The sequence below is a fragment of the Nelusetta ayraudi genome, unplaced genomic scaffold (genome assembly GCF_046127955.1).
Source record: "Nelusetta ayraudi isolate G7.1 ecotype Tasmania unplaced genomic scaffold, CSIRO-AGI_Nayr_v1 ptg000136l, whole genome shotgun sequence".
Lineage (NCBI taxonomy): Eukaryota > Metazoa > Chordata > Actinopteri > Tetraodontiformes > Monacanthidae > Nelusetta > Nelusetta ayraudi.
The window spans coordinates 4193606-4218240 of record NW_027466186.1 but is presented as its reverse complement, the minus strand read 5'-3'; the positions used below and the strand labels follow the sequence as shown (position 1 = coordinate 4218240).

Genomic DNA, 24635 nt, shown 5'->3' with positions numbered 1-24635 from the left:
CAGTTGCAGCACTCAAAAAACAAGTCACGCAGTTATCAAAAACCGTAGAGAAGAAGTAGCTACCAAAATGCACAAGTCAATCTATGTACAAAAAAATACAGTTAAGCAAGGTTTTCAGAGGACATTTCTTATTTGTGTAGTTCACTGACAGGTGCAAGACACGTCACATTGTTAGAAAACATTGTGGTGGTGAATTTTGCACCATACAGGACCTTTTTTAAACTAAGAATTACTGTGTATTATGATGTTTAAATTATCTTTTTGATGCCATCTGTTGGTTACCCCTACAACTTTGTTGGTGGTGGACTGCTCACTCTGCTTGAAACCCAAATACCTAAAGGACTTTGTTGTCTAAATGTCATGCTTACAGTGTCAAACCACACACAGTTTAATGTCGAGACATGTTGAAAAGACCAGTGAGAAACATAGCCACATCTGCTTCTCCATGCTTTAAATGAATACTTTTGGAGAACACATTTCATTGTGGGCCCTTTTAGAGCAATTTAAAGACAAAGAGTTGCCGTTGGGATTTTTCCTGTGTCAGCAGAGGGAGAGTGACAGACAGACGGCACTCTGATCTAAACCCCTCCAGAGAAATCTCTCCTCTACTGGGGAGTCTTTGACACATAAGGGCTCCTTTGAATTGGAAATGATGGTTTTTAGTTGCCTTTGATGCTGGAAGCCTCTTTTAATACTCGTGGAACAGAGGGACCTGTAGCTGTTTTCCTTTCATACTGAAGTCTCTTTATCCTGTGATTTATTATTCAGTGTCTTTATGCTCTGCACTTTTATGATTATACAATCACAGATTTTTTTTCTCTCTCCGTAAGAAGGGTGAGGTGTTACTTTTGTACCGATTTAAAAGTTTCATCAAACTTAAAACTGTCATTAAAAATGCATGATTGTAAAACTAGGAAAATGAATAAAGCCGCTTCTGCAACGGTGGCACCACTTGCTGCGTCAGATCTCCAGTGCGTTTCCAAAGAATCATACCAGTGATGTCATCTTTTGTCTGCCCAATCACAATTCCCATGCCCTGTCCTTCTGCCCTCCCGGTGTAATTGGACAAACGCTACGAATCAGCAGCCGTCTGAAAGGACAGTGGCTGCCTGGGGATTTGCTGGCAGTCGGCCTTTGTGAACAATTAGGCATCCGCTCCCACTTTTACTCCTGTTGGTAAAATATTTGGCTCCATGCGGAGTATTTCCCAGCAGGTAGCCTCACTAAATGGGGAAGAGAGCGTTCCTCCGTCATCATGACCCTGTCCACATGGCCTTTGGCGAGTGTGTTGCTGCGCCTCTGTGCATGTGCAAATCTAATTTAAAGTGAACATTCAGCGGTTTGATTTTTATTCAGAGAAAATTACGGGACAGTTCGGATTAGGACAAAATGTTCGCCAGGGCAGGTTTCCAAAAAATGTTTCATCCAGCGAGGCCTAACCACTCGCTAAGACTGAGTGAACAGAGCTGTTTAGCCACGTGTTGTTCACCAACCTACCTACTTACAACACGTGCATACCTGTATTTTTCTTTTGTTTTTGTTTTTTGTTTTTGTCCACCGAGGTGCTTTTGCCAAAATATCTCCACCCGCATGACACAAGCGCCAGGAGCAACACTTGGTGATGGTGATAACCAAAAACAATAAACAAAAACACAAAAACAAGCATTCCAACCATGTTTTTTCCTTGATGCTGTGGCAAAAGTTATTTGAAAAAGGCGGTACAAACAACCGGCTTTTTGCGGAGCGAGGAATAAAAGCTAATACCCATGCGGGCAACTGATGAGGTAGAGCTGCTGTGAGTTGTGGTGGTAATAACAGGGCAACAATGGATACGCATGAATGAAGCTGTGAAATCACCACGTAGAGCGAAATCCCTGCTTCACATGCCCACATGGACACAGAGAGGCCAGTGTTTTGGGGAATCTTCACTTTTGAAAGTTCCGTTTTTGTCATCTAAAACAGCATATATCATCATAGACATCCAAACGGTGTTTGTTTGGCTGTATATAAATGTATAAAAAAAAAAATGTTTGTTAGTTTGGGAGCGTTTGTTCGTCTTTTCGTTTTGCCTGTGTGAGAATGATCTCTCCTGCTGCACCGGGCATTTGAGCTCACGTCACCCGACGCCTGACGAAACAGGCTCGTATGTCCGACCCGAACACGGCTGCTTACGCACCGTGTATTTTCCAGGAGAAACCCATCCTGACAATTTTTTTTCCCTCATTGCAAAGGGAATTTTGTGCCTCTCCCAGTTTGACCTGTGAAACCGTCCACCTTGGCGCGAGCCCCAAGGCTGCCAGACTCTGCGGGGCCTTTCTGGCACATCCACGCCGTGATGCTCGGCTGCACGCTGGCAGGGATGGCAGCCTTCCGCTATACATGAATCAGTATTGTGAGCAGCACACTGGGAATGTGCTCCTCCTCCATCTTCCTCTTATACATCCCTCCCCATATACATCACTCTCTATCTTCCCTTTTTGTCTTCCGTGCCTCTGTGCCCACCACCAGCCGCCAACCCCTCCACCCACCTAATCCCTTTTCTGCCTTCTCCTGCTTTACTGAGCCCAGATAGGCCTCCATGTCTTGGGTCTTAATTTGACGTGGGTAATTGGATGACGAGGGACAGTTTCCCCCAGTCTTTTCCCCATGAGTCAGCAGAGTTTCTCTTCCCCCTCCCCCCCGGCCGGCGCCTCCCGCGGCCGCTGACTGCAGGCGCTAAGCGGGGGTACGGCCAATTGTCCGAGTCCCATTCAACTTTCTTTTGTGTGTGTGTGTGTGTGCGTGTCTCTCCATCTCATCTTCCGGGGGCGACAGTTCGAGAGGGGTGGCACGGACCACACACACCGGCCCACATTGCAGTCAAAAGGGGCTTTATGGAGGAAATTTCTAAATGGGAATATGAAGCCGGGGGCCGGGTCGTGTGAGCCAAATCAGCCGATCAATGGCCACAGTTCTCGCTTGGCAGTATGTATGGGGGTTTTGTGCGGCAGTGACAGAGCAGTTATGGACACACGTTGCCAGCGAAAGGGGTTTGTGTTGGCAGGAGATGTTGACCTGCTTCATTCCAACTCTGTGTGCGTTTGCCAATCCAAAGAAAAGATGCGTTTGATTTCATTGACGCACAATAGCATTTCCTCTTATAAAATGAGAGCAATGTTGGTTATTAAGGAAATGCCGCACAATTGCTTCCCCAAAGGTCCCCTATTATGCACATGTTGAATTTCATTAGAATTTCAACAGGATATTTAGTCACCTTGGTTAAAGGATTTTAAGAGCTGTGTGCACACTCTGAAAAGCAGTAAGATAAGCTCATGAAGAGGAAGTTTGACTGTTTCTATGCAGGTCATTGACAGAAAAAAGACAAGTGTTTGTTGAGCACGTTGAACACGTGCACCAATATTTAATTTAATTTTTGTCCATGCTTAACTAATACAGCTTTATACATGGAGTTAATCGTTCAATAAATGTCTCACAAGTGCTGTGATCCACCATTCCAACTGCCATTATTCACATCTTGGAACCAATTTTACATACCAGCAAACTTAATCATTGCACGTTGAGGTCGTTAAAATGTGTGTCAGGGTTGTGGTTAAGGTTGGGGTGTGTCATAATTGCACACAGCCTGAAGGCTGAGCTCAGTTATTTTTCCTGTTTTTTTTTTTTGTTTTTTTTAATAATATTTATTAATAATTCCTGCAATATAAGGAAGTTGCATCGCCCATTGCATGGAAACCTGTGAGGTTATAATGACAAATGAGACCCTCTTTTATTTCATTTTATTTCTAGCTAATTATCATTCATTCAGCGCATGAGTAAGCACTTGGCGGCCATTGAGGAAAGAAACGCCTTAGGAGAGAGTTAAATTTACATGTGAATTCATTAGGTGACCAGACATCATCCTGAAAATTGCTCTTGGTTTCTGTTATTCTTGCTAAAAATATCTACACCCTGCCCATTTCCATGATGCATTCTGGGACTTTCCGCTCTCTGGTATATTTGTCACACAGCGCTGCATGTCAGAGCTTCTAACGCGTCCGGTGGACTCCACCCGGCCGCCGTCCAACGCTGCTCCTTTCGGACGAGGCGTGACTTAATATTGTGCGCCATACTAATGAACCTATTGGCAGGCCGGCGGTCCCCCCCCCCCGCCCCCGCCCCCCCCAAAAAAGGCAAAAAGTCGGCCGCGTGTGAGCTCACAGGGTTGTGTACACACTTGAGTTTGCACAGACACACGCTCTCGCTCGGCGCAGTCAGTTTGGTTTCCCCTTTTGTCTGTTTCATGCCTGTCTAGTTTCAGTCGAGCCGTGTTTGTGTGTGCGTCCGTGCATGCGCGGGTGTGTGTTTGCGTGCAGGGAGAAACTCATGCCTGAATACACACCTGGGCTATTTACACAACATGTGCACACGAGTATCCCAGGATTCGTGAGTGTAAGCGAGCACATCTGTGTGTGTGTGTGTGTGTGTGTGTGTGTGTGTGTGTGTGTGTGTGTGTGTGTGTGTGTGTGTGTGTGTGTGTGTGTGTGTGTGTGTGTGTGTGTGTGTGTGTGTGTGTGTGTGTGTGTGTGTGTGTGTGTGTGCCGAAGCGCCTGGTCTCTCCCGGAGGATTACTTCACCCGGCCGGTTATTAGACCCGAGTCATCAGTGAGGTTGAGAGGCCTTAATGAGGACGTCGTCCAAGGCATCGCTTAGCGCTGCAGTCTCCATCGTTTCTCTCCCTCCCTCCCCCCCACCACCACACTTCTCCACTCTTCCCCCGCCACGAGGCAGTCAAGTGTTTCGTGACTCCTGACGATAAGATTTATTTTCCTCCGTGCCTGCTCAAACTCTTAAACGATCCCGCACGGCGGCGGCGCGGGGTTAGCTCGGGCCGAGTTTTGATGTCTGCCACGCTCGACTCTCGGTCTGATCAGTGTCATCTGACCGCCGAGGTCCCCGTCGACTTGAAAACGCGGTCCAGTAAGACACAGGATTTCTTTTTGAACGTCAACGTCAGTCAGTGAGAACTGACTCAACCCTTCCACATACCAATCTTATCTGCGACATCGCCTTTAATTGCCTTTGGTGACAACTTCATGTCCCCAGGCGTATTTGCAACATGCATCACGTTTACTTACTGTATATTTACCTGCTGCAATTATTTGTCCCTTGCTATTTTCCTCTTTTGTTTTGTTGTTTCGTGTTACATAAGACCAATCCAGAAGCTGAAAATTGATTTACGGCCAGCCTCTGAAAGAGGAACACACCTGAGAAAAATGCGCAACACGTCAAACGGTGCGCTTCCCATTACACTCCAATCAGACGTGTTCACTTTTCTCCATTGACTCACTTTCTTTGCATCCTGGTTACCCGTCGTTCTTCAGGAGCACTTCCTGCGACCAAAGGTCAACGCCCCCTGATCCCACCCTTGTTTGCTCACCTGGCTTTTCCTAGAGGAGGTGGCAGCTGCAGTCACAAGACCAATGATCCCTGTCTGGCTTTTCCTCTTGCAAGCGCTGCTAATACAACCACCGAGTATTTTATTTCTCACCAGTAAATAATAGTTTCAAAAATCGTGTTCACAATTCAACGACTTGAATCTTGGAGAATTGCAAAGGTACCGGTCCAGTCTAGTTACATAGTCCTTTACAAAGGCAGCCAACGATGGGGTTCCATCCTCACTGTTATGTCATCTAATTCTTACATATATTCTGAAGCCGTCACTTCAGGCATTAAAGAAATGTTGTAGTGTTACTTTAATGACCAAGATTCTGCTCTAATGGTTCAGACAGTGTTCTGATATGATTCTGGGCATCATCAGTACCAGCAGTGTTGCTTGGATAGATCTAATTGTTTATTAATGGCTTATTGTTTTCTTTCTTGTTTTTTAAAAGCAAACGCACAGATCTATTTTCATATTATGCTGATGGATCCATTTAAATGGTGTTAAAAGCCGTTGGACCTTCAACCATTTGAGTCCATGACCTAGTTGGAAGCGGCTCCAGTGCGTACAAACTGTCTGCCAGTTTGAACAAGGCTGATGCTATCTGTGCGCCAGCGAAAATACAGATATTTAAAAAGATAAGTTGCCATGATTGAATCCTAGTTGGTAAACTGCAGCTGTTGCACAAGCCAGTTTTATTTTCTACTCCCAATAAAACCTGGTAGCGCCGTAAACCACCATCCCGTGGTTGATTTCTTTAACTGTGCTTGATTGCACATCTTGAAGACATTTGGCGCTCGCAACTCCTCTTTGGACTCGGTGATTCTCCAATCCAGGTCGACTCTATATATTTATTTACAGTCGGTGCGCATGTACGAAAATCCAGACCGGGTTACACAACACGAAAGAGAAAAAACAAACAAAACCAACTTACTAACTGTCAAAAAAAAACCTTGCTGGTAATTACAAGAAACAGCCCGGTCTTCACGCTAGGATGAACTCACCTGAATAATTACAGCTCAGCCAGTCAAAAAAAACAAAACAAAACAAAACCCAACCTGTTCCTGCTCCAGGCGTGTGGGACGTGCTCGGCCGACCCGGGGCTTCCCCCCTCTGGCTGGGCTCGGCGTGACGTAGGCGAGGGTGTGTGTCTGTGTGTCTGGCTCCGTGTGACCGCGCTGGGGGGAGGGGGAGGGGTGGTGCGGGTGGGTGGATGGAGGAGACAGCTGTGTGGACTAGATATGTAGTTAACAATGGGAAGCATTCACGCCAGACATTCTGCTTTGCAGTGTGTCGGCGGACGCTCGCCCTCGCTTCTCCTCCACTTTCCACTTCGTGCCCCCCCCCCCCCCCCCCGGCTTCTCACGTCTGCTTGTCTCTTGTTTCTCCACCACCACCAACCCCCAGACCCAAACCAACAAACGGACAGACACACACACACGCCCTCTCCCTAAGGCTGCGTGTGTGCGTGCGTGTGCTCTCGGTAAAACACACTTGCCCCCCGCCACCCCCCACACCCCACACCCCACGCACCGACTCCCGACGCTTCCAAGCAGCGACTCCAAAGTTACAGTAAGATGAAGTTGTATCTGGACTTCCAGTAGCTCCATTCACTGGCCGCTTCCTCCTTCTCTCTTTTGTGAAAATGCGCTTATTCCTGGATTACACCCACTCGCGTGCAAATCCGCTCGCGCGCACGTGCACGGGCGTGCACGGTTTCCCTTCAAGGAAGGCGGAAATAAAGTGAAGAAAGAGGAAGCCCTGCTGGAAGGACGGTGTGAAGCCGCTCTCGCCTCCCTCAGACGGGGTGTGTCGAGGCTTTTTGTCTGCCTGATGCCGTATTAAATATCAGGTATAAGGAGAGATGGCTGGTGATAGTCGTGTCTAAGTATTTTCTCCTCTCGCTCTCTCTCTCGCTCTCTCTCTTCGGAGAGAAAGAATGTTGGCACAAAACCAGTCAGCGGAGACGAGGGCGGGGGTGGAGGGGGGTCGGAGTGCTCAAGCGCTGCTCCAGGTTTGTTTCGTTTCTTCGTGCAGCCGCCGCCGCCGCTGCTTTACAGCGCCGGCAGATCTGGCCGGGGGAGTTCAAAGTTGAGCCGTGGGGAGGAGCAAGGGAGGAACGAAGTGAAGGAGGAAGGAAGGAAGGCGAAAAGAGGCAAAGTTGAAGGAAATTAAAGAGGCGCACACACACACACACACACACACGTGACCCTGAACCTTGTCCTTCTTGAAGAGTTCAGAAGATTTTTTTTTTTTTTGAGTGCGTTTCATTTTTTTCCCCCCTTTGCAGCAAAAGTGACGGCAAACTTTTTCACTCTTTCCTTCCCCCTCTTCCTCCTCCTCCTCCTGCTGCTGCTCCTCCTCTTCCTCAGCGCTGCCCCACACCCTTCTCAAATGAAGCCTCTCGCTCCTCTCGCCCTGAAAAGAAACTGAAGCAGGCAGCTTGCATGACTGTGCGTCTGTGTGTCTGCTGGACTATGTATGGCTCTGAGAAATGTGTGTGCGTGCGTGCGCCTCCCTGTGCGCGCGTGCGTCTGAATGTGTGTGTGTGTGAGTCTGTGTCTGTGTGGGAATGATTACATCAGCCTGCTGCAGCCTTATGATTGGTCGGTGAGCGTGTGGTTTGATTCAGTGTGCCTCGGAGCCCCGGCTGAGGCTGTAACCCTTTGTGAGGGGGAGAGAGAGAGAGAGAGAGAGAGAGAGTGCGTGCGAGAGAGAGAGAGAGAGAGAGAGAGAGAGAAGGAGGGAGGGTGAGAGCGAGCGAGCGAGGGAGGAGGAGGGAGAGAAAGAAAGATAGTTGTCAGACTCCAGCAGCCCTGGAAGCACTGTGCTCTACCTGCTGCCATCTGATAACAGCCCGTCTGCCTCGGCGCTGCGACTCGTCCATGTATCAGCTTCAGGAGGTCACACGGCCTCTTTTTTTCTCTCTCGCTCTCTCTTTTTTTCTCTCCTTGAAGGAGAGGATCCGCCGGCCTCGATAGACCGAGGGACCGGTCTCCGGGCTGCGTGACAGGTAGCGCAACTCCAACTGTCAAGTGTTGGCGTTGAACATTTTTGGACGTTTTTTTTCTTTCTTTTTCTTCAACCCCCCTACCCCCTCCCCGGAGGAGGCAGGCGAGGGCGACAGAGCACAGGAGGGTTTTTTTTTTTCCATCTGAGGAACCGTGTGTGTGTGTGTGTGTGTGTGTGAGAGAGAAAGTGTGTGTATGTGTGTGTACGGGGGAGCCAGGCTAACTCTGAAAATGCCTTCGTGTTCCCCGGACTGCTGCCTATTGCGGGCCGTGGAGGTAAGACCGCTCTCTCTCTCTCTCGCTCTCTCTCTCCCTCTCTTTTCCGTCGCTGCTAAAACGTCCTTTTGGGACTCGGCCTCTTTTTTTTGTTTATAACAAGACCCCCCTGGACCTCCTCACCCCCAACCCAAACCCCCCTGCCCCCTCAGTCCCTCGCCTCCGAGGTCGGCATCTCTGTACCTGTGACGGGACGTAAAACATGCCAGTCTGGAGATAAGGACCGACAAGTAAAAAATGAGGGGTTTTATTTTTCTTTCTCTCTCCTCGTCTGTCATTTCGGATGGACCGAGCGCCTCGGGGGCCCTGGTTCGTGCCAGCTTTTTTCATTTTTTTTTTTTTTTTGCATGGGACGAGAACAGAATTTCCTCTGTGGCGTCACGCGGCGTGGGATGTGCGCGTACATGAAATGCAGGTTTTGCTCCGGCAGCAGAGGCTGGATTCCTGCGGAGGCTCGCGGGGCTGGATTCCTCTGCAGGTTCCACTAGGCTGCTCTTATTTATGTATTTATTTATTTATTTATTTATTTATTTTCTTCTTTGTGGGCCATTAGATGTGTTAGATGTCCCCCGTGTATCAAGTGTCTGCGCGGCTCCTTCGGTCTGTCCAGCTGACCTGTGGACACGGAGGTTGTGAGATGATGTCAAAGTGCTGGAACGGGAAGGTGCAAGAACATGAGCTTGTGAGACGGACGTTTGTGACACTCATCCAAGTGGAGTTTGGCTCCTCGGAGCCTGATGATGATTTATTTGTCGCGTTTTTAACAGACAAATTCTGCCTTCGATACTTTCAGAAATTGGAACAAGCGTGCGCTCGAGGCTCCCATCCGGCTTTGCATCTTCTCTTCCTTGGTAAACTGTAATTAAACAGGGCCACGCTCACTTTACCTCAAGCCCCCCCCACCACCACCACTCGGTGCAGCGCGAGCTCTTTGCAGACGCTTGTTACACGCCGCCGTGTGCGCGTTTGCCTCCGTACGACACCCGACAGGCTGCCATGCGAGCCGCTCACCTTTGCGATTCACGCGATCTCCCTACGCCGCAATTGCTACGTCGCCGTCGAAGCGTCTCGTCTATTGTCTGCTGTAATTACACAGGCCCGAGCGTCGCCCGCTACGAGGCTTTGCTATACGATAAACACCGTGCTCGTGTTTCGGGGGCATTGGCGGCTTCACCCGGCTATTAGGGCTCAGCGCTCAACAATGTTTTGCGTTTGAGTGTTGCATAAATGAGAGGGCGCCGTTCTCGTTTTCCGAGTGTTCTCTCGCCTGTGCACACGCTGTCTGCAGCTCCCGCTGGCGTCTTTCCAATTTTTCTATTTTTTTTTGTTTTACCCTCCTCTGTCTCCGCAGATTGTGAAGATCTTCAGTGAAGACGGCATGGGTAAAGTAGTGGAGATCCCGGCGGACATGACGGCCCGAGACCTGTGCCAGCTACTGGTCTACAAGAGCCATTGTGTGGACGACAACAGTTGGGCACTTGTTGAGCACCACCCACTGCTAGGACTAGGTAAGGGACGGAGCCCTGCAGGCCTGAGAGCAACACACGCACACGCACACACACACACACACACGTACGCACGCACACACACAGTCAGCCGTTTCCATATGCCCACGTCCAAACTAATGGGGCTGGAGATATGCACAGCAATCCCTGACATATGCAAATACACACACACACCAACGCACGCACATATTCATGCCTCCGTACTCGTGCGCACCGGCACCAACAGCCCAGGCGCATATTCTCACGCAGCCGTGCATTCAAGCATGAGTGCATGCGCATACTATGCATCATATAATGCAGCACGCACTGGGCCACAATGTCCGTAGATCTAATCGCACCCTTAAACAGACTCCTTGAAGGCTCCTTGAACCAGACGGCTCTTCTTTTACGTTCCTTGTTGGAGAAGAAAGGAGAAAAGCGGAAACGGCAATCACAGGACTTTTTTTAATTCATTTTCCTTTTTCGAGGCCAGGAGAGAGGACGCAAACTTGCAAGTTGAGACAAACAAGCGCTGGCGAGAAGCCCGAGTCGTGTGTGTGTGTGTGTTTTGCTTGAGAGTGTGGAAGCGGTTGCTCACGAGTGACAGGTCGGGGTGCGAGCTGATGCATCATCCCGAGAGTTGTCATCATTAAATCTGATGCAATAATTGCAGGTGTTGAGACGGATTCCGGTCTGACCCCGTTGGCCGATAGGCAGCCTCAGTGCCGAGTGTTATTTTTAGATTGCTGCTCCAGGGTTAGGTTGAAGGCGAATTTGGAAGGAAAAAAAAAAAAAAGTCATGCAGGCTTGAGGTTTGCAATTAGATGCGAGGAAACTGACTTGCAAACAGCCTGTCCCAGGGGTACTTATTGGAGCTCATTGATACTGCAGAAACAGCATGACTGTTCACTTCCTGGAAATTAATTGGGCAAGTGCAGCAAATAATAAAGGCTGCCTCCCCCGGGACTTCATGTTACCCCCCCCCTCTTTATTTTTTCATTTTTAAACAATTTAATTTGAAGTGAGTGATTCCGAGAAAATTGTGCAGTTATACTGGTATTTTGATTCCAATCGTTGGCCGGCTGCTAACACTGCTTGGGATCAGGATGCTTTGGAGCGCAAAAAAAAAAACGTTTTAGCTCAACAATAATTTCTTCACCAATGAAAATACTCCATCTAAAACTTAGACGGGCGACAGTTGGTGTAGGCAAGAAACCAAAGCGAGTTCACGTGACTTTCTCAAGCCTGCTCCAGTATCATAACCTCCGCATGTCAGAGAGAGTCTAAGGTTACCGTGTTGAGAGGTGACGGAGATTATTGCCGAGGATATATAGCCCCTAATCATTTTTCAGACCATATTTCATGACCGTTTTCTAAAGAGAGCAAACGTGACACCATTGTTGCCGACTTCCAGGAAAATGAACCGCTGCATTAATAATAATATAATAAGTTCAGAGACCTGACGAAGGGTGTGAATGTAAAACCTTAGAATAAATTTGGGCGAGCTGATTAAAGTGCTGTAACATAGATGGCCATTCCCAGTTACAGGGTTAGCACGTTATGCATAAGGTGCTTATTAGATTAGGGCCTAAACGTGGATTAAGTATCAAAGTGGATGGAGGAAACGGCAGTGGTGTGATCGCGAGCGGCAAACGCAGCCACAAAGACACGAGAACGAGCCCAACGGGTGGACGACGATCTTTTTTCTTTTTCTTTTTTCTTTTTCTTTTTCTTTTTTTTAAAATCCGCTCTCTTCTGGGGCTCGGTTGGGAATTACTCTTTTTTTTTTTTTTTTCAACTTGTTGCCTCCTCGTGACGATGGAAGTTGCTTTCGGCTGATTCCCGTGTTCGACTTGGCAGCGCGAGCGGCGAGGTTGGGAAGCCGCAGCCAAGTGAACGCTGGAAGACCTCCCCTTGAGGGGAGCGCCATTATAAAGCACTTATGGAGGACGACTTGAGCCCGTGCTCGTGTCCGCACGTTTTAACAGATGTGGGAGCCCGCTGCAGTTTTATTGCCCTGCTGAGGGAGGCGCGGCCACGTGCGTGGATTTACAGCGCACGAGGCCAGGGGACGTAATTTACCTCTGACATCAGTGAAAAGAGCGCAGAGACGTTTTTGCTGTGGAAATGTTCCCTCTTTTTTTTTCATACGGGGCAGCTGATGATTTCTGTTTTGCCTCTTGGTGTTTTTGTCCATATCGTGCAGTAAAGAAGGCGAGGAGGCCTTGTGGATTTGATTTGAGATTTAGTGAATAATTGTGTTTCGGCGTACTGCATAGAATGTAAAATCTCATATTTTATATTTACCATTGTCTTTTGAGTATTATACGCAGTGTTGGGGAGTAACGAGTTACATAAAATGTTACGTAACTTAATTTCAAAGTGAAGATGGTTATAATCAGTCACATTACTGGAAAAAGTGTGTAATCAATTTACAGTTGTTGAAGTAGTCATGATCGCAGTTTTAATTACATCTGTCCAATTTTTACAAGAAAGGCTGGGCTTTATGTTTAATAATTTTCAGAGGTGCTGAGCTTTGACCTTGTTTTGGCCGTTCTTTTCCGTTACCGTTGTTTACACTGTCAGGTCTAAACACTTGAGAACGTGTACTCAAAATTTAGAAAAGCAATCAAATGTAACTAGTTACATTACTTTGAAATAGTTACACTACATTTTCAATAGGGTAACTAGGGTAATTGTAACCAGTTACATTTGCAAAGTATTCTAAAAAATGTACCACCGACATTCAAACTGACATGAAACATTTTGCTGGTTGCGGGGACGTGTGATTTGTGAGCATTTGCGTGCTTGTGCGCGCGTGTGACTGTATGTCTGCACTGCACATGTATTGGGATCGCTGTGGCGCTGTGGGAGGGGAGAGGGGAGAGGGGAGGGACAGATGAGAGACCCATACAATAGTGTGTCTAGTTAGCGTCGTAGTAACACAGCCCGCTCCCCCCGCGCTCTCGGCTGACTGACTAAACAACGGATCCTTCCGAGCACAACCTCAGTTCGTACCCCCCCCCCCCTTTCCCCCCCGGCCGGCCGGCGAGGTTAACGACTCTGGGGCAGGAAGGTAGCGTAGCTGCGGTGAGTCACTGTCACGGACGCCGGTGACTCATCAACACAGCCAGGAATCGTGACGGCGATGAAAGGGAGGCAGTGGGACGGAGTGGGGGAGGGGTAGTGGAGAGATAACGGTGCGAGATATCTCCCTCTCTGCGGCTCACACCACACCGGATCAGATTTTCTCCTTGAAATACGCTGCTTTTCCAAATGCTTTAATTAAATCTCTCCCCACCCCACCCCCCCACCCCCCCTGCTTCCCGCGGGCCCTGGGAGTAAAGTGTCTTTATCGCAGAGACATGTAAAGCTTCTGGAATTGACTGAGTCATTACCAAGAGCATCACAGGATATTAATCACCGGGGCCTCTGACCGCATGCATGCGGGGGTGGGGGGGGGGGGACTATTAGTGGATTCACAGCCTCTTTATGCCAGGAAAAGAGAAGAAGAAAGGCCTCAGCACTGACAACGGGCGCAGTGTGTTAGAATGAGCACTGATCCTTTTTCAGAGCCGCTCTAATAAAAACTGCCAACCTTCCAGAAGCCCGAGGTGTGGACCCAGTATTGCTGAAGTACATTTTTAAACCATGGTTGATGTAACAAGTTGTTCTAATATATCTGAACTTGTAGAACATATGAGGCAATCGCCGGTGATTCATCTCGACCGGCATTAAAAAAAAAAAACAAAACGAGGCCCTGGAGAAGAGCGACGCAATCAGCGCCCGGTTTAAAATGTCAATTTTTGTGATGCTGGCAGCGGCGTTCCGCTCGCCATCTGTTAGTCATCCAGAGTCTTTATTACCGCCGGCACTGCAGTCTCCAAACATGAAATCAGTTCCAAATGTCAGTGTTCCGCGGCGGGATAGCATGACATGGCATCAGCGTCTTGAAAGTGACGCTCTGTACAAATAACACATTTCCGCACGAACGAACGGCCTCGCGTTACCTGTTCAAGTATTACCTTTTGTGTTTTGGAGAAACAAAGCAAAACAAAAAAGGAAGACGTCATGCCATGGGCGCGCGACGCTGATGTCGCCTGTTAAACAGGTTTGAAGATGGAGGAGGACGTCGATGAATGAATGAATGAATGAATAATGAAGCCTTCTGTTGTTCTTCCTGGTTTCCCCTCAGAGCGCTGCCTCGAAGACCACGAGCTGGTGGTGCAGGTCCAGGCCTCCATGAACAGCGACAGCAGATTCCTCTTCAGGAAGAACTATGCCAAATATGAATTCTTCAGAAACCCCCTGGTAATTTCCTCAGCCCCCCAGACATTCCTCCGCACCGTGTCACTCCTGACGTCTTTCCAGTTGATATATGCGACACCTGCAGTGCTGTTCAAGAGAGTGCACCTGCCTGTGGCTGTTGGCCAATTGTGGATTTTTTAAAAATTTATTTTGCTTGACAAGGAGTTAACAGAATGTTCAGCCAGCTCAGGCAATTTTCCCTGTCTCTCTTTGCTTTTTTTTGTGGCCGCCTTTGACAGCCGACTGCACTAATGAGATTTGCGTGACGTTTCTTTTTGAAGTCACAAATTGCCGCCCTGCTATTAATCGTCGCCATGGCTAATATTTTCCCTCCGTCTGCCCTGCGCTTCCTCCTTCCACCAGTCGTTTTTCCCAGAGCACATGGTCGCGTGGTGCCAGGAAACCAGTCGCACGATTCCACCATCTCAGCTCCTTCAGGTTGGTAGCGCACACACACACACACACACACACACACACACACACACACACACACACACACACACACACACACACACACACACACTTCATTTAGTTAATTCTCTGACGCTGCTCAAATGTCTGCCTTTGTTCATGCCACGTTATTCCATCTTGTTGCCATTGCTCTCTCGGCCCCTCTTTATCCATCGATAATATTGACGCAATAAAACTACTCAACAGGTAGTTCCTGAACCGACCTGAATTCACACTCTCAGGTCACAAGCTCGACCTTGGAGAATCTGTCAGCCACCATAAAGACATTCAGAACCATTCCCGCTTGTTATTGTGGAAAGGGAAAAAAAGTAAATACAAAAAATAGAACAGTTAGTGTGTGTGTGTGTGTGTGTGTGTGTGTGTGTGTGTGTGTGTGTGTGTGTGTGTGTGTGTGTGTGTGTGTGTGTGTGTGTGTGTGTGTGTGTGTGGTTGCAATGGTAGTCCTTCCTTTTCTGAAGCGAGTTGGAAATATCTTTTTTTGGGATTTCAGGACATGACCAAGTCCGTCTTTGTATGATTTCATCGTGCCTACGCACAGGTTTTCACAGCGCCCCCCCCCCCCAGCACTCACTCAGCCCACCCTACTCGTCCCTGGCACGCACAGTGCTCAGTTTACCTCAGTCGTGTCTGCAAATCACGCTCGACATACCTGACCTCTGACCCCTGGAGACGGCGTGCCTCGTCACATGCTCGCAGTAATGACCGCCGTTGACACGCGACTGTCTCGGCACACGCGCACGGCGACTCGACACCTGCGACCGACCGGAATTAGGCGCTCGGAAAAAAATAGAACACCGTCTCTGCCTCCCGCGGCGACACGTCGACATGCTGGCTGTCACGCTGCTTTCACCGCCTCGGGGGCCCCCTCACACACACACACACACACGCAGATTTCAACCAAATAAAGTTTAGAGTTACAGGAGGGGGAAGGATTCTAATGATTCTTTGGATTTTTGAAGAGCTTTGCCGCTAATGGATGGACGGCGTTCATGCCGGCTGGCTCACAGAGGGCTTTTAACTCCAACGTTAAGGCGTCCCGCTCTGTTACTCTCCTCGCGGCAGCCTCGATTAAGGGGGGGAGGAGGAGGTGGAGGAGGAGGAGGAGGAGGAGGAGGAGGAGGAGGAGGGTGCACTCGGTCGCAATCGCAGCACCGCCCCCCCAAAAAAACAAGATGTTTTTTCCCACCTGAGCATGTGCAGGCGTTTGCCAAGTCTGCATTATGCAAGAGGGGGCATTATGTCAACAAAAAGATGAGAGCTCGTTAAAGAAACGTTGCCTGTCGAGTCAACGCAAACGTCGGGAGAGGGCAGCGAAACAAAAAACCGCCGGGGAACTTTCGATACGGACGCGGCTCCTCTGGAAGTGTTTACCTCCCGGCGGCACTCCTGATCGCCTCTAATAAGCCGGCTTGCCACTTCGCAATGGGATATTTGGGGGAAACGGATAAAAACCATAAGCTCACCAACACTTGTGACACCCGCAGGGCAATTTAGGCATTAGGAGTTCCCAGGAGGAATGCACTGTACGTTAATTCAATGTACGGGTTATATTTGTCTTGGCATGCACGTCGTGCAACATGGCAGTCATTTCCACCTAGTACGCCGAAGCGCAAATTAGCCACATTTGGTTCCTATTTATCTATTTACGTGAAAGTATGGAAGTATGTACAAGCGGGGCTGAAGAGGAGCTGCCCTCACTGCTTGACGCCCTTTCATTTTATGGAGAGTGGCAACCCTGAGGAGCCTTATTGTGGCGGCTGCCATGGTGTGTAAGCATCCAGGCTACCAACCATCTCGGCCATGAAACCAAAACCAACATTCTGTGGTCTGTCGCTGATTCAAGCGGCCCAGATGACACCTTGTTCTTGGACAAAAAGCAATAACTTCCCATCTGACATGCCGGAGTAGGCGGCGTCTGTTGCTCCATATCCTGCGGTGAAGGAGTCCTATTTAAAGGACTATTGAATGTGATTCAGTGACATCTATGGGCAGGAAAAGATACTGCAAATAGATTGACATCTGCTATATATATATTTTTCCCTATCACCTGTCGTTTTATGACGCATTAGTTACCGCAATCAAGTGATTAAAGAGACTGGTGGTGAACAAGCGGCCCTACTGAAATCAGCAAATCATTTTTCTCTGCTCGGCGAATTCCATTTTGTCAAAGCAACTTTGCTGTTGATTCCTCTTTTCTCAGGCTCCACTTCTTCTTTGTTGGTGGGATAAAATCCGTAGACTTGCGTTCTTCCCACTGTTGCTACACCAAAATATTACTACTCCCTTTACAAGTGGACCTACCCAGTTTGCAAAATTTCTACTATGATAATGAATGAATGCAACAGTTAATTGTCTCAAGTGTTTTAATGGAACTATTCTTTTTTTGTTCCGTGTTATATTAATTAATCGGATGAGCCACATCGGGCCTTCAAGGCTTTAGACATAACCCGATGTTGCCCTCTGGTGGATGCATGGCAAAAGAACAGTTGGGAAAGGTTGACGACATTCTTAACTTACCTTTTTCTTTTTGCTGTTTAGAACTTCCTAGCTACCAGCAGCTGTCCGGAGATCCAGGGGTATCTCTACGTGAAGGAGGTGGGTCGGAAGTCCTGGAAGAAAGTCTACATGTTCCTGCGGCGCTCCGGCCTCTACTGCTCGACGAAAGGAACGTCCAAGGTAGCAGGGGTCAAACTTTTTCACTCTCAATCAGCCCGTTGCTTTTCCTGGCCACAGTCATTGCAGTCATCTGACTCCATCTAAGCCTCTCGTCCTCGGCACCCTCTTGTCTCACACCAACTAACTTTGAGTCCTCCATCAATTCTCCCCCTTTGCCTTTGTCTTCCAGGAGCCCAGGCATCTACAGTTACTAGCGGATCTCGAAGACGGCAACATCTTCACCGTTACCACGGGCAAAAAGCAGCACAGCGCGCCCACAGACTACGGCTTCTGCATCAAGGTGAGGCTTAGACGACGGAAGCCGGGATAACCGTCTCCCCTAATGAGGTCTCAGGGTGACATTACCGAGCTCTGTGGTTCAGTGATGATTAACGTGTCCATTTCGATTGTGGCAAATAGCCCAATAAAGGTCGAGGGGAGATGAAGGAGCTGAGGCTGCTGTGTGCAGAGGACGAGCAGGGCAGGACCTGCTGGATGACAGCCTTCCGACTCTTCAAGGTAGCAAGGGGGGTGTGCATCGCCCTCACACACACACACACACACACATTTCCTGCTTTCCTGGCTTGCAATGTGCTCAGCGAAGATGTCGTCTGACCACTGTTGTCCTGTTCCTCCACAGTACGGGATTTTACTGTACCAGAACTACAAGATTCCCCAGCAGAGAAAAACTTTACTTTCGCACTTTTCAGCACCTGTGGTGAGTTCCTACAATCCCTACAGCAATGACTTCATCACCGTCACTTTCTTTTTTTTTTCACCTGCCATGTTTTTCTCCCTCCTCGTCTCCCTGCAGCGGAGTGTGTCTGAGAACTCCCTAGTGGCGATGGACTTCTCTGGGAGGATAGGCCGGGTGATCGACAACCCCGTGGAAGCCCAGAGCGCCGCCATGGAGGAGGGCCACGCGTGGAGGGTGAGACTGCCGCTTTGTTATTCAGCCCCGTGTTGATATTACTACGCCCGCCGACGCTTGTCGAGATGAAAGTCAAACTTTTCATGGGCAGAAATTCTTGTTGCGAATGTTTATCCTCCTGTTATTAACTAAGCAGTAAGGGCATTTGCGGTTGATTGATGTGCTGGTGTTTACCGCAGGCACTGCACTCATTTTTCTTGCTGCATAACACATGTTTGTGTAGCTCATGAACTAATCCTTATTGTTTCATGGCATGCGCGGCATCTCCCTCAGAAGAGGAGTCAACGAATGAACATACTGGGTTCGCACAGTCCCTTGCATCACTCCTCATTAAATTCAGGTACACGGACCAGAAAAACAAAAAGACGCTGAATACTTTAATTTGACTACTTTTCTAATTCCCTGATCTGTTTTGTAATTGCATTGTTCTGTGACGTGTCCAGCAGTCATCCACATAGCTCAGTTGTGGTTCCACGGCCGGATAACCAGAGAAGAATCCCATCGCATCATCCACCAGCAGGGACAAGTAGACGGGTACGGTTGGATGAAGGACATGAATATTTCTGTTCGCCACCCCTGCTGTGATCTTGTGACTCATTTTTTTTTTCCTTTTCTTTTTTGTCCCACTCTCTCCCGCTGCGCAGGTTGTTTCTGGTGCGAGTCAGTCAGAGTAACCCCAAGGCGTTCGTGCTCACGCTGTGCCATCACCAGAAAATCAAACATTTCCAGATACTACCGGTATGCGCTTCCTGTTGTCTTTGCACTGTTGGCTTATGAAATGCGTTTGCGTTGGGTTTTTCCCATGCGGGCGTAAAAAGGGCTGAGAATAAATGCACAAATTCCCCCTCCTCCTCGTCATTGAACGATGTCAAAGCTGGCCTGGTCCTGGAGTGGTTTTCCTCTTGCTGCAATCACACTGAATTGGCAGCGCACCATGTCTAGTTTTATCATTTTGCGCAGTATTTTTAGCCAGGGTTTGCCCGTCACGTAGGCCGTCACTTATGATGATCATGTGAGTGGTGTAATCTTCTTTCTGAAAAGTGCTTTTAAGTCCGACTTCTTAGCTCGTCCTGCTTCTTTTTTTTTTTTTTTTTGCTTTACTTCAGAGGAGTTGCCGGGCAAACTGTGTTGCATCAGCCTGCCGGGGCCAAGCGCTATCAGCAATTTGTCCTCCCCTTAAATTAAAACTCGAACCGCCTCCCGCTGCCCTGCTTTTTTATTATTTATTTCCAGTCAGCGGTCAGCCTGAAGTGAGTCTTTGACTGCGCGTCGACGAGCCGTGACATGTGAAAGCCAAAGGTTTGTGCGGCGCTTGGAAGGAAAAGATTCTAATTTCCTCTTCTCTCCCCGCCCTGTTGCTGCTGGCTCCCCGGCCGCACCGCTCCCCCTCCCCCCTCCACCTCCCCCTCTGGCTCCCTTTAACCACCCCTCCTCCCCATCCTCTCCTAACCTCCCCTCCCCCGCAGTGCGAAGAGGACGGCCAGATCTTCTTCAGCCTTGACGACGGCGCCACCAAATTCACCGACCTGATCCAGCTGGTGGAGTTCTACCAACTAAACAGAGGAGTGCTGCCTTGTAAACTGAGACACCCGTGCACCGCCGTGGCCTTATGACGTCACCTGACTGCGCCCACCTCCCCCAGCCCCCTCCCCCTCCCATCGTCCCGCCGCGACTCCTATCACTTGACCTGACTCTGCCTGAGCACAGAGGGCGACTCTGGGTCGCACGTCGCTCACATATGGAAAGAAAGGAGGAAAAGAAGAGCGAGCGACTTTGACTAATGCACCCCCCCCGCCCCACACTCCCCTCCCCCGTTTGTCATTTTGCATTGTTCCCAGTCCGCTGGAGACTGACGACCGTTTTGGATCCGCCTTGGGCCCAGTTGGATTTCTTTCTTTCTTTCTTTCTTTCTTTTCTCGTGGATGCACAAGGCAAGAGGAGCGAGGAGGACAGACACTGCCGTTTGAATCAATGCTGGTCACACAATCATTCTGCCAATAGTCAACAATAAGCTTGGATACACGTTAAGGTTGCCTCACACCGAGCTCAGATGTAGACTGTGGTTTCTTTGTTTCGTTTTTTTTCCCCCTTGGACAATCACCCGGACTACTCAGCGCTCCCACACCATCTGTCCTCGGAGAATACAATATTTTTAATTGCAGGGTGGCGAGGTCTCGCTTGGGTTTGGCCATGGTGCTGGGAAGGATTCCTCTGCTGTCCCATTAGGTGGCTCCATCGCCCTCTAGTGTCAAAGGCATGTAAGAACATGTCAGAAGTGGATGAGATTCGGATGTGCCAGAGTGTTGCTATTTTTTTTTTTTTTTTAATTAATCATTTGGGGGCTTTTGAATCAGTTGTTTTCTTTAAACTTCAGTGGACACAGTGACTAAAGCGAAGTTTGGAACTTTTTGAAATGTCTTTTTTTTTTGTTTTTGTTGGTGTCGTTTGTTTTTAACAGTAGTCAATTAAAAAAAAAAAAAAATCTGCATTGTCCACTTGCACAAGAAAATGTATTCGCTCATTTCTGACCACACAGGGTTACAGTCGTTTTCAGGTATGTCTTGCTGTCGGTATTGTCTCCTCAACATTCACATAAGCTACATGAAGTTTATGCCGGACTTTTTTTTTTTTTTTTTTTAATTTTAAATTTTAAATTGCACACTCTAGCTCATGTACTCACTGTGTGTTCCCCGTACAAAGTCTGTGCAAATGGACGTGTATCAGTCAAAGTGTGTTGTTGTTCAGGGGTTGACGAAGCAAAAGGATGTGTGCGTATTGTTATGTACCTACATTGCCGAGTGCATTATGTGCAAGGGTCACTCTTGTCAAAGACAGTTTTCATTCAGGAAAGCGGGAAGGACAACCACTAGCATTTCTTTCAGGTGCTTTTTTTTTTTTTTTTTCAGGGGATGGCAAATCATATAAGACTTGGTGGATCAAGCATTTGGACCGTTGTTCTCAAAACAGCCTCATGTCAGTTGGAGAAGAGGGAAGTTGGGGCTAGGAACAAAAGTTTAATGTGCTCACACCAAGTTGGCCATTACATTCCTCATGCTGCGGCCTTTTACTATCAGGAAGTACTCGTGAATGCACAGTAAATGGATGCAGACCTGCTGCCTGACTTCGGACTGTCAATATTAAAGAGGCTGGCCTCCCGCCACCTCATCCCGCCTCTTTGGATAAGGTGAAAGAACCCTCAGCCACTGGTAGCAACTTTAAAACTGGAGTTCCACAATTACTTTTTTTTTTTTTTTTTAAGAGTTTCACCTCTTTTCATTTCCTGCCTCTGGTTCATGATGTGGTTTTTAAGCTGACTCGAATATCATCATGGCACGAATGCAGAGAGCGTGATGTGACCAAGAGTGCACCCAATACGCCCACCTCGTGTGCGATTTCAGCACTAAATTATTTTAATAATGCCTACTGAATCAATAAAACAGAGCCTACATTCAAACTGTTTTTTTTTTCATTAACCCTGCGTGGTTTGCTGTGAGTCTCTGATCAAGTTGCAAACTGCAAAGAGAAAACTACGTCAGAGTAGAGATGGATTCACTTCCGCTACATCCCGATTGGCCAAATGAATCATTGCAGATGGACCCAGAACACTAAAATCAAAGCAAAGCAAACAAACAGCGTTACTTGCACACACTTTCTAACCATACTAGCTTTTTGAAAATTGACATTTTTCAAGTTTTTCCATAACCCAAGCCTTGGTGGTAGACCTGATAGATTGTCTGATATCTGTTTCGACTCACCTGTGATCAGCACCGGTTTACTGGCAATTTGTCCCAAAAACATCTGGTGTGCAGAATGTGCTGTTTACTCTCTGTGCAAGGTCTCCATTTATTTATCTACGATGCAATGACTCAAAAAAAATTTTAAAGTACTGTTGCCACAAAATGTATTTATTTATCTGGATGAGACTGATTACTTGAAAATTTTTAGGATTTTGTTCCTCGGCGCTGTTTTACTTTATTTTTGTTTTTTGGTCATTACCATAAAATTATGATGGTTTTATTTGTACTTCCAATTATTATTATTATTATTATAATTGCAGTTGACATAGACTCTAACAATGTATTTTGTGTTCATTTTTCTGGGGAGGTTTATTCCAAAAACATATTCATCAATGATTGCCAAGAAGAGCTATTTTAAACCATAGCAGCGTAGTCTTCTTGTTGTGATTCCAAAAGAGGACCCTGGACAATAGAAAACCGATATATTGACTTGACTTTCCCGGAGAAAAAGTCAGAATTTCTCCAAACTCTTAATTATTTTCATTTCTTGATATAAAGGATATTCATCAAACCTCTTCACTCTTATTTTAAGATGCCTCCAGTCTCTTTGAATAATCACTCTTTTCAGGAGATGTGGGGGAGGGGTTGTGAAAACAACACATTTTTAAAATTCACTTGAAGCACTCCTCGCCCTGGAATAATCTTAGACATTTAGAGCTAACAATCTAATAATTGGAAACATTATTATTCATCGGTCATAGAATAAATCAGAATGTAACCTTGCAGGTATGTTTAAAGTCTTGTCATAAATGTGGGCCTTTTCTAAATGAGAACTGTCTTTGTGGCTATTTTTTTTTCTTTTTCTTTTTTTTTTTGACGCTTTCTCCTTATTTGAATCATCTGAGCTTGATTTATGCCTACCCACTCTACGAGCCTCTTCAGACTTGCAGTGACCAGTCCCTCACAGGGTCTCACTGGACATGAAAGGTGGCAAGTGAATTTTTCTTGAGCATGAACTCAGGGGAGTGAGTTAGCTGGTTTGCTCCTTTTTTTTTTACTCCTCATGGAAATTGAATGTAACTGGGTTGCTCAGGGCTGAGTTGTCTGAAAACTACTGGACCATCACATCTCTTCGACTTCAATTTGCAAGCTGATCATTTAACTTTGTTACTTTAAGGTGGGAGGTGTTCCAACTATCTCTTCTTCTCCATCACTTGCAGCGCCAACCTGCTATTGGTAGTTACACTAAAAGTCTCTGAGGCAAAGTTTAGTAGAAACCATTTTGGTCCATGCGGTAAAAGGAAAAAAAAAAAACATCTGGTGATGATTTTATTAAAAACCCACTATTCTAACTGGCGTTCCTCAGATTTGAAGGATGTCGTTTACAATTGTACTACTTAGAGATGATATCGACTGGAGACAGCTCAGCAAAAAGTCACACAGGAGTGCAGTGCAAGTTTTGGCAGCCAGGTACTTTATTCTAGAAAAGTGCCGACACCTCCGTTTTCTATGGACACCAGATGCAGCTCAAGAGACAAAACTATTACATTTATTCAATTAGAAATTTAATGCCTGAGTTTCAAGCAATTTAGGGAAATGAAAATGACAGGAAAAAAAAAACTTTACTTCTGCAATTGAAAGTAGCCCCAATTCTGCAAAGATTATAAGAGAACTCATTGATTTTTCATAACAATGTCACGATGCAAGATACCATGGCTGTATAAATGAGTAAAATATAGAATATATCTCTATATAAAAGAATATTAAACTATTATGTATTTCAGGGAATGAAAGAAAAAAACAGTAACTTATCTCTTCCTTGTAAGAGAATGTTCCTGTGTTCAAAATGTGCTTTGCTTTGATCTGTAAATAGTTGAATGCTTATAAATCTTAATTGTAACCTTTTCAGGTATTTTTGTACAAATAAGGGACTGATATATTCTGTTTATTGTAATTAGAATAAAACATTAATACATTGATTTAAAAAAATAAATAAATCTGTGTTTGTCATTTTTGAGGAACGCTTTTGTCATAAAAATGTTAAAAACATAACCTGTGTTAGCTGGAGTCCAATTTTTCAGCAAAACAAAAATGCCAATTTGGTTTCAAATGCTATGTAAACGTTTATCAACTGTACAAAAGTAAAGGATAAAAATACATATATAAACATTATCTTGAAATTCACTGAAAATGATAAAGCCCACATGCGCCACTAGATGGAGCAATACAACCACGACAGAGACGTGGATCGTTTTTTTTGTTTGTTTTTTTTGTCACTAAATTTGTTTGTAGTTTTGTTTATTCTTTAAGTGGAATAGCAACTTTTTACGAGTGAGTGAACGC

General features: G+C 46.9%; 1 protein-coding gene across 9 annotated transcripts in view; it reads left to right on the top strand.

Annotated features, from left to right (window-relative positions):
* LOC142879306 (growth factor receptor-bound protein 10-like) overlaps nt 1–22009 on the top strand; it is a 65631-nt gene extending 43622 nt beyond the window's left edge. For 5 of the 9 annotated variants that reach the window (XM_076012477.1, XM_076012475.1, XM_076012482.1 and 2 more), the window contains 12 exons: nt 10058–10214; nt 14386–14501; nt 14862–14936; nt 17508–17645; nt 17815–17925; nt 18045–18143; nt 18265–18342; nt 18439–18555; nt 18829–18895; nt 18999–19089; nt 19200–19293; nt 20022–22009. In XM_076012477.1, the coding sequence (XP_075868592.1) occupies nt 10058–10214; nt 14386–14501; nt 14862–14936; nt 17508–17645; nt 17815–17925; nt 18045–18143; nt 18265–18342; nt 18439–18555; nt 18829–18895; nt 18999–19089; nt 19200–19293; nt 20022–20168 (1290 nt within the window). In that variant the 3' untranslated portion in view covers nt 20169–22009. The remainder of the gene's footprint in view (nt 1–10057; nt 10215–14385; nt 14502–14861; nt 14937–17507; nt 17646–17814; nt 17926–18044; nt 18144–18264; nt 18343–18438; nt 18556–18828; nt 18896–18998; nt 19090–19199; nt 19294–20021) is intronic. The other 4 variants (XM_076012484.1, XM_076012476.1, XM_076012479.1 and 1 more) reach the window with 3 other exon arrangements.
* The last annotated feature ends 2626 nt before the right edge of the window (nt 22010–24635 follow it).